The sequence below is a fragment of the Chroicocephalus ridibundus genome, chromosome 1 (genome assembly GCF_963924245.1).
Source record: "Chroicocephalus ridibundus chromosome 1, bChrRid1.1, whole genome shotgun sequence".
In the NCBI taxonomy this organism is placed as follows: domain Eukaryota; kingdom Metazoa; phylum Chordata; class Aves; order Charadriiformes; family Laridae; genus Chroicocephalus; species Chroicocephalus ridibundus.
In genome coordinates this window covers 104,602,293-104,611,554 of record NC_086284.1, presented here as the reverse complement: position 1 = coordinate 104,611,554, position 9,262 = coordinate 104,602,293, and the positions used below count along the sequence as shown (strand labels likewise).

The 9,262-nt window shown below is 46.0% G+C and overlaps 1 protein-coding gene across 1 annotated transcript; it reads left to right on the top strand.

The window, feature by feature from the left end:
* The first annotated feature begins 3,792 nt into the window (after positions 1-3,792).
* SOD1 (superoxide dismutase 1) lies at positions 3,793-9,095 on the top strand. Its single transcript, XM_063346774.1, has 5 exons — positions 3,793-3,952; positions 4,758-4,851; positions 5,359-5,428; positions 7,487-7,601; positions 8,506-9,095. Exons 1-5 carry the CDS (start codon positions 3,878-3,880, stop codon positions 8,614-8,616), a joined length of 465 nt encoding a protein of 154 aa, XP_063202844.1. The 5' UTR covers positions 3,793-3,877; the 3' UTR covers positions 8,617-9,095.
* The last annotated feature ends 167 nt before the right edge of the window (positions 9,096-9,262 follow it).

Genomic DNA, 9,262 nt, shown 5'->3' with positions numbered 1-9,262 from the left:
CTGAACTGGAAAAAAGAGTTAAGAATAGCCAAAGATCTGCTCCAGGGGCAGGAGGAAGGACTGCTCTGATCCAGCCCCGCTAGGATTCTCAGTTGCTAGAGCTCAAGGTTGCAGAGAAGAGACAGTTGTCTGCTTTCCTGCATGCTGGGATGAGCACACCTCTACTTATCCCACCAGCAGTTTCCCCTCCAGAGACACACATCCAGGCCTATAGGAAGGATTATCATTCAGAATTCATGTTGTTCCTGATTGCTTTTCTTAATGTAAGAGAATAAACATAAGTAATTACATTAATGCAGATTTGTGGGCAGTGATTTTGATGAGCGAGCACCTCACTGACTCAGCTCAGTCAATCTGGAATGATGTTTACCATTGCAATCTTAGTTTCATTCTGTATTTTTCCAGAAGAGTTATCACAAGTAGAAAATACTATATATTTGCACAAGGTGCCAGAGGTATGGTTGCCATGAGAACCACAACCCTCAAAATCGCCTCTAATTTTTTAATCCATATAAAATCTTGATCAGAAAGTATGTTAATGTGCTGCATGGGCTTTATGCTTGATATATGCCATATTTTTACAGTTCATAAGGACTTGGGATTTTTTGTTACTTTTGCACATTTTGCTTAGAAGTTTATTAGCTTCTGTCTACATAATTAGACTTCTGTTAACCTAAATCATACAGTAATTATTTTGTTTGCCCTAATGGTTTGCCCTTCATTTTCCTAATTTGCTAGCAAATTAGGAAATAACCAAGACTTTCTTGAATCTTAGTTCTTCAGAGATCCCTGTATGTCTACCCTTATGCAATGAGAGCAGTCCTTTTGATCAACACTAAAAACTGCTTCACTCCCCTGCTACAGCAGATATGCTTTGCAAGCAACTACAGAACTGGGCGAATAGACAAAGCTGTGTCTCCACGCAGCCTTAAGTTTGTCTGCCCTGTACTTGCTTCAACCCTCTGGGCTCCCGATCAGCCCACTTTATCACCAGTTTGCCTATAAAGGTGCAGCTAGGCCCAAGCTCTAGGCCTCTTCCAAGCTGGGATGGCAGGACCAGGCTATGGGGCAAAGGGGGCTGTCAAACAAGAGGTGCCAGAGTTGCGAGAGATGCCACTCTTTCTCATGCCTGACAGATCCTCTGTCCTACTGTAGTTCCTGCTATCAAAGTTTGTAATCCTACCTTGCACTTTTTCTTCTTTCCTCTCTGCTTTGACTCGGATACTCCAAATAACAAAATATGGTATTGCTACCAAACACCCTGTTCAGCTTCTTTGGGGTGGATTTTTTCACCTAGTGGCGAGATTTAAGAAGATAAATGAGTTAAAAGGAAGTATGTGGAAGGAAACAAAACAAAAACCTTTCCCTGGCTTCTTGTGTAAGATTTGTGTGAAAGACTATACCTGTAAACTAACACTTTTGTATTTCTATTGTACTTGTGAAAGAAAAGAGCAATAGAAAACACCCTAAAAGGTGAGGCTATGACCCATATAAGATTACCGATCTCTTTCTGCATGCACCATACGAACTCTTGTATATTAGTCCTTGAAATTCACATCTCTCCTTTAGCCTCCTCCTGCTGATCTCTTCACCGTGGTGTCTCTTAGCACGTCAGCTTTGTTAGCTGCATTCTGCCTAACACAGGCATCGGGCACCTCAGGGTACCTTCACAGGTAACCTGACATTGATGCCTAACGTGATAAATCTCTGAAATCAGTATTATTTCACTTCACATATTAAGAAGCCTGACACATCCGGCTCTTATCCATCTGTTTGTCCTACATTCATGTAGAGGCATGAAGAAGGGCAGGTCTTGAAAACTTACTTCCAGGAAGAAAGGAATGAACGTGTCTGATAAAAACACAGGCAGATTTGGAGAGAGGCCTAAAAATAAGAGAAAGCACTACAACACAGCACTCAAGATGCCCCTCTTTATGAAAGGGCACTGATAAGTAAAGATAGTGATATGGGAAGCCAAAGATGACTGAAAGCAAAATGAGTCACTACTATCCCTCCAAGTTTACAAACCATTTTACATAAAACAAGATTTGCCTTGAGGGCACTGGAATCTTTCCTCTTGATCTAGCAAGCACACAGGGCGCTGCCTGTTGTGCCATAAGCACAGACCTGTTTGCTCACAAGTAATTTACAGAATCTCTTCTCTCCAGGCACATGGTGGGGAATGGAACTCTAAGTAGAGTTTAACTCATAGTGCTGAGATGCCTCCTAAATAGGAAGTTGCCCAGCTCTCCTCTCTCAGCTTCTTTCCAGGATTAAACTACAAATCTTTATCTGTCTCTCAGACAAACAGTCTCCATCTATTTACGTGTTGTTTTTTTTTTTTCCTGATGCTTCTTTCTCAAGCAGAGAAATACACCACTCAAACAAACAAATCCCTCTTTGTTTCAGTCATGTCACCTGAGCCATGACTCAGGTGTCATGGCTGAATCTGATGTGTGAAACTAACCTTGTACGTCCTTCCCTGACCATATGGCATTCTCAACCAGCTGACTTAAAACCACCTGGGCTTTAACTCATTTATACCTCAGTGATATACACAGATTACTTAAAGTCCCAGATACTGTAAAATCATGTTGTGCTTCTGATTTAACTTCTCCATGAACAATGCAGCAGAAAAACAAGCAATGTGGGTTTGCCACAGGAATTAATCAAATGCAATCTTTCTTTCTTTTTTAAAATGCTCAAAGGTTGTAGATCTTTGAACAAAACCGCAGAGCTATACGCTCCCCAAGTCTGGTATTAACCTTTCCTGTGAGTCTAAGGTTTGTCAGTGTTATCAGCATGGAGAGAATCTATTTTTTCATCTCTCCCCTACACATCCCTCAGGCAGGGAGTGGTCCACAATCCATGGCTACACCAAGAAAACCTTCAATTTTAAACACAGCTCTGAGCTGCATACCACATACCCAGCCTGTTGCTGTGGACAGCCTACGTGCAAAGGTGTCTCTAAGAAGTCAGCAGCAGAGCAACACCAGCTTTGCATTGTAACTTTGATGGTTTCTGCACAAAACATCTCCTGGGCAGGGCAACTATTTTGAAATGCAAAGCTGTTCAGGGGCAACTTCAAAACTGCATTCTAATTTTAGATGGGCGTTCACGATGTGACACATCTCAGTCAGAATAATACAGGAAAGTAGCCTCCGGGGAGGGAAAGAGATGCAAAGAAAAATATTTGCAGAAGAGGAAAACAACAGTGGTGCTGCCTCTCCTCGTCTCTCAACTTTAGGGCATGCCTAAAGGAAAAGGTTTAAGTCTGTGTGAAATCGTAACACTGGAAGACAGAGAAACTGAAGCCTGATGATTTGAGAAAGCTTTACCATGAGACTGCTTGAAGCACAGGGGTCCCTCAGGGCCCAAGCGCCACCACGATGTGAATCGCCGGAGCAAATTCCCCCAGGCTCTCGAAAGAAACCGCCGAGTACGCCAAAGCGCAGGGTCTGACCCCTCTTCCCCCGCTGCCCGGCGTTCCCAGGCCCGGACACCACTCCGCCGCCGACCGAGAAGGCCCCGCTTTCCCTCCCTACCCTCACGGCGGCGGATCCCGCCCCGACCGTTTCGCCCGCGGCGACAACGCCACCTGTAACAGCCGCCGCCACCGCCGTTACACAACGACCCCCACCGCCAGGGGGCGGGTGCCGCTGATTGGCGCGCACCCGCGCGCTGCACGTCAGCCGTCCGCCTCGATTGGCCGGACCCCGCGTAAGCACCGCGCGAGGCGACCCGCGAGCGCACGGCGATTGGCCGCGGCCCTGAAGGGCCGTCCTATATAAAGGCGGCGGGAGGGGCAGCCCCGTAGTCTTCGGGTGCTGATTGTCGGGGTTGGTGCTGTGCGCCGCTCTCCGGCCGCTGCGGGAACATGGCGACGCTGAAGGCCGTCTGCGTGATGAAGGGGGAAGGCCCTGTGCAGGGCATCATCCATTTCCAGCAGCAGGCAAGGGCCGGCGCGACCCCGTCGCTCTGCATTTCCTCTCTCTGCCTCGGGTGCTCGCCCGGCCGCGGTGCTGAGTCATTGTGCGGGGCGGGCGGCGCGGTTCTCCCTCCCCCTCCTCCTCTCCGGTGGCTGCGGAGGCTGGTCCTAGGCCGCGGCCCCGCTGGCCGCGGTGGCGGGAGGGGCCGGGGCTGTTGCCCTTGCGCCCTGGGTTGCCGTACCCTGTGTCGCCCTGAGTGTCCCAGCGCAGCGCCGAGAGGGGGTGGGAGAGCACTGGTGGCGCCGGTGGCGAGCATGTGCCCTCTGCCCTGCTCGGGGTTGTTCAGCTGAGCTCAGCGCTGGACCCTCAGGCTTCCTGCGGAGCTTGTTTAGTGCTGTCAGAGTAGAGCTTAACGGAGCTTTAATTGCTAAATGGCCTAGAGCCTTTTTGAGCACTCAGTCATTATACCCAATAAATAAGTTGGTGTTGTGTACAGGCAGTACTCTTATCTGTAGAGGAGGAATGACTTTATGGTTACTTGTACTTCCAAGTGGAAGTACATGATTGTTCTCAAAAGCAAGGAATCTGTAAAGGGCGTTCCTTCTGCTTACTGGTACATAAAGAGTATATTTTAGGTGGCTAAATAAATGCAAACATTCAGTGAAATACTGTATTGGGATATAGAATCAATTAAGGTGGTTATTGATGCCTTTGTAACTGAACTTGCAGTGGAGTCTCTAAGGCTTTGTGTTGGCTATAAAGCTTCATTTGATCCAGGGTCATTTAGTTTTCTAGTATTTTGCTGATAACAAACTCTTTCCATTAAAGGGTAGCGGACCAGTAAAAGTTACTGGAAGAATCTGTGGCTTGATTGATGGAGAACATGGCTTCCATGTCCATGAATTTGGTGACAATACAAATGGTAAGATGTCTATCCAAGCATTTGAGTTACGGTTGTAATGTCATTGCTCAGCTTTAGAGAGCTTCTTTTAGTGTTGCAGCTGCAACTAGTATAAGACTTGGGTCTTATGACTGCAAATCTGTGTTAAGAAATGATAACATTTCCTAAGGAATTGCCTCCCATTTAATACTTTGAACATGTTTAGGCTGGTGTTTGAGATCTGACGTATCAAGCACTAACCTAAATACTTTAATAGCCTAGTGTCAAGACATAAAAAAGCTTTGATCTGAGCCAGAGTGTTCTAGAATAAGTAATCTTACTTTATTGAACTTTTATGTAAGTCTGTAGTAGGTTACTTGCTTCCAGAGGGTTAGAACATCGTCTCCTAGACAGGCGAGTAGCTATTTCATCATCAGTGACTTTACTTCCTCTGCCTATAAGAGGGCTACCTTGGTGTATTGTGTAAGCAACAGATTTAAACTGGCTACTGGGAAAAAAAAATCTCTTGATGGCTGTGTTCTCTTTCAGGGTGTACCAGTGCAGGTCCTCACTTCAATCCTGAAGGCAAGCAGCATGGTGGACCAAATGATGCAGAAAGGTGAGTTTAATGTTCCTGGCCTCCTGCTGGACCTCTTGCTACTTCATGCAGTGGCCATCTAAGTGCTACTTTGTGCTTGGGAGGCCGCTTCATGAATAATTGTAGGCCAATACCAGAATAAAACTGTTAATTCCTGTGGGACTTCTAGGGTCACTTGAAAAAGGCTGTCATAACCGTACAGCAATTTGTTAGACACCTTGGCTCCAAGAGTGTGGGTAAAATGTAGTCTTTGGGACATAGTCTTGGTTTTATCATAGCTTAGGGAGAAGGGGAAATAAAGGCAAGGCTCTTAGTGAGTGAAGGGTCCTCAGGGTATGAGTTGGGGGAGTTCATGTGTTAAAGCCTTACGTGGACGGTGGTGGTTTGCATCTGTTTCAAAGCCAGGTTTTGACAATAGGAGCCTTAAACTCTCAGTTGTTGTGCTGTATGCAGGCTTGTCATGTGGCAGATCAGGATCATCAGTGGAAGGTGCTGAGGCTTTAGGGGGGGCTGCAAGATGAATACAAAGCTGTGTGTGCCCAGGCATGGTGGCTTTTTATTGGGTGTGCTGGACTGTTCTTATCCTGTTAGCTTAGGTCTGTACTGCCTACAGTATGTACTCTTCAGGGGCTGTGTGTCAGTATGGGGTCTGACGCTTATGCTGAGCATCACTTCCTCAGTGGGAGCTGAGACCTAGTTCTTCCTCTGGAACCAGTTTTCAGAGTCCAGTTGCCTTCAGGGAACCCTTGGCTGTTTGAGACCTGATGTCTGAACAATTGGTTTAAATGGTATGTTGACTGGGTTTGGGGACTGGAAGGGGGCTGCACAAGAGCAGAAGTGTGGCAGTGAGTGGAGCTAGGAGCAAGTGTAAAAGATAAGCTGGACTAGCATTGTACCAACTTGGCATTGGGACTGGCCTTTGAATGTTCACATTTATGTCCATAACCACACTTTCTGCGACTGATAAAATCATACCCAAGTGATTGGTTGCATGCCAGATCAAGCAGGCTGGCTGCTAGCCAGCAGGCTGGATGACAGAGCAGCATGAAATGGTGTGCTCATGGGCTTCACTGGCAGCCAACTTCTCCAGTGCTAAAGGTCAAAATGGCATGAACATCATGGCTTCTGCTGGTTCTGCTTTGTCAAATCCTGCTTCTGGTGTAACCTGTCTGCTCAGGCAGCTCTAGGCTGGGGAATTCCTTAGGAGGGTGTAAGAACTAGATCATGCTTTTGTCTGTGTAGAGTTGAAACAATTGGACTGAAGCTTAAATCAAGCAAATTCCTAAAGGGAAAACTACCCTTGGCCTGATTTTACAGGACTTGGTTAAAGTATGAAATCGGTGCTATGCTGTTGAAGAAGCTGATCGATGTTCAGCAAGCTGAGCACGCATGGAGAGTTTTAGAAACAAGTTGGTATTCAGGGGTCTGAATCTGGATAGATGGGTCTTGCAGAACATCATCAACTTGTCTTTTGAGTGAATGGTTTATTTGGGGCAGATGCATGGGAGACAAGACACTGGAATGTCCAGAAGTTCAGTGAGGCTTAATTCTTAAGGGAAGTCCTAGTGGAAATCTAGCTCTGATTAAAAACTGTGTGGTAGACTAATCGTATTTAAATGTAGAGCCTGCAGCTGCTCGTGGAATAGCTGATTTGTGATAGGCATTAAAAGCTCTTAATAATGGCAGTGTTTGCACCAAACCTTGATGTGCAGGAAAGGTTATTTCACCTAATTTGAGAGATGCCATCAGCATGGAGGAATTCTTGTCTATAAGAGTTGTGCACTGTTGGCTTGGCTTGTTAGAGAGTGATGGCATTCCTTTCCCCAAAGTTGATTACTTTTCCAGTTTCAAGTTCTGCCTCGGACTGAATTTTAATCATTGCTTGAAGTGAAGGAGTTAAAATAGTGGAAGTGGTCAGGATTGACTGGTGGTGGTAAATGAGGACGTATGTTCTCTTTAAGATAAGTTGGAGGAGTACTTGAGTGCAGTAACTATGAGTATTGTGTTGTCCAGGCCATCACATAGAAGGGCTTTCAATTCAACCCATTGTTCTGTGACTTTCTCTACACATTTGTGTAGGCATGTGGGAGACCTTGGCAATGTGACTGCTAAAGGAGGAGTAGCAGATGTGGACATAGAAGATCCCATCATTTCTCTTAGCGGACCACACTGCATCATTGGACGTACCATGGTGGTAAGTGTCTTGGTACCTACTTGGATGCTTTAAGGAATTTTACAGAAGTCTTGACAGCGAGTGGAGACTTCTTGATGCTGGAGGCCAGTCCCTGGTGTGTGTTACAGGACTTGTAGTGCAAGATTTCTAATGTGGGGGGAGTTCTTTGAAGCCCTGCCTGAAAGTCCTCTTCGTATTAGTATGGCACTTCACTGCAGTGAGATCTTAACTTTCTGACTGCCCTCTGAAGGTGTTCCTCTCCATTTAATGTTGCTTCTTCCCGCTGTGAGTGACTGAAGAAACCTGATTTGAGGAAGGAGCTGGCAGCCTGGCACAAACGCTGTCACTGAAAAGCATGGCAGTGGGCACTTTGGGGCACTGCTCACTAGTACTGCTCTGGTGTGACTTGTGCCATGGTGTCCCTGGGAAGGAGGGAGGTAGAGGTGGAGTGGGCTTGGCCACCCATGAGCATTGTCAGTCTTGTTTCCCTTGGGACTCCAGGCTGCGCTGGCATCAGCTGACTGTACACCTGCAGGACACAGGCTTGGACTGATTGCCAAGGAGCAGGGAGATGTGTAGGGTGGCACAGCCAAGGCATTGCACCTGCAGTCAGCCTTGTGTTGTAAGGGTGACCTTGAATGTTAAGTCCAAGCTTGCTCTTGGACTCGTAATGACTTTTGAAACACGGGGGCTTGACTTCCAGTTCAAACAAGTTCAGCTGAAGGCAGTTTAGCTTTCTAGACAAGCCTAGTCTAAGTGTTTAGCATGGGTATCAATTTGGCATTCAGCATTACGTGATTACAGTAGGTTCTCTGTTGTGTAACACACCGTGCTGGTAGCTGGCATTGCTGCTACTCATGGGAGTAGTGAAAAATGTTGATGAGTTATGCAATAACATGAATTAAGATATCTTCTTTTTTTTTAGGTCCATGAAAAACGCGATGACCTGGGTAGAGGGGGAGATAATGAGAGCAAAATAACTGGAAATGCTGGCCCTCGTTTAGCTTGTGGTGTAATTGGAATAGCAAAGAGCTAAGTATTGTACCTGAAATGCTTAAGATGAGTGATAAATGGGCTGTATTTCATTGCAAATGCTGTACTTGCCCTTTGTTGTGCAAGCAAAACATTTATCACTTAATCTCATTACTACTCTGCATTCTGAGTATCACTTAAACTGGTGAAGGCTGACTTAATTTTGTATGATGTATATTGCAATTAAAGTGACCCTGATGGAATGTCTCTCTAGTCTTCTGCTAAAGCATCTGCTGTAACCATTAAGTATAACTTCACTAACTGGAACTACCATTCTGTGTAATGGAAGATGTATCGTAGTGATCACGTCCTGAGCACCAAAGCTTCTGGTACGCAGTGCGATGTGGAGGATTAGCCTTATGAGCGTTGGGAAGACGACTCACCAAAGAGCAGTAGGCACTGCATGTATCAGGGCTTCCTCCTGGCAAAGTTGCAGCATTTGTAGGTTTCAAACTTGTGTAATAAACTTGCTGGGCAAATACACCTTGGTCTTGCTGTCTATAAAAATAAAAAGCAACCACCAAACCCCTCCCTGCTGACTTCCTAACAAAGGAAACGTAGGCCTGGATATCATAATGTCAGTAGTTAATTTGCTAGATGCTGACAGCATCCAACAAGTTGCTTCCAGCCAGTAGCCCTGAACAGCTAAG

Bases quoted from the DNA above. Each gene is read 5' to 3' on its own strand.
- SOD1 (XM_063346774.1), top strand. From the start codon at position 3,878: ATGGCGACGCTGAAGGCCGTCTGCGTGATGAAGGGGGAAGGCCCTGTG. The intron at 3,953-4,757 runs GCAAGGGCCGGC...TTTCCATTAAAG, and splicing joins TCATCCATTTCCAGCAGCAG to GGTAGCGGACCAGTAAAAGT. The intron at 7,602-8,505 runs GTAAGTGTCTTG...CTTTTTTTTTAG, and splicing joins TCATTGGACGTACCATGGTG to GTCCATGAAAAACGCGATGA.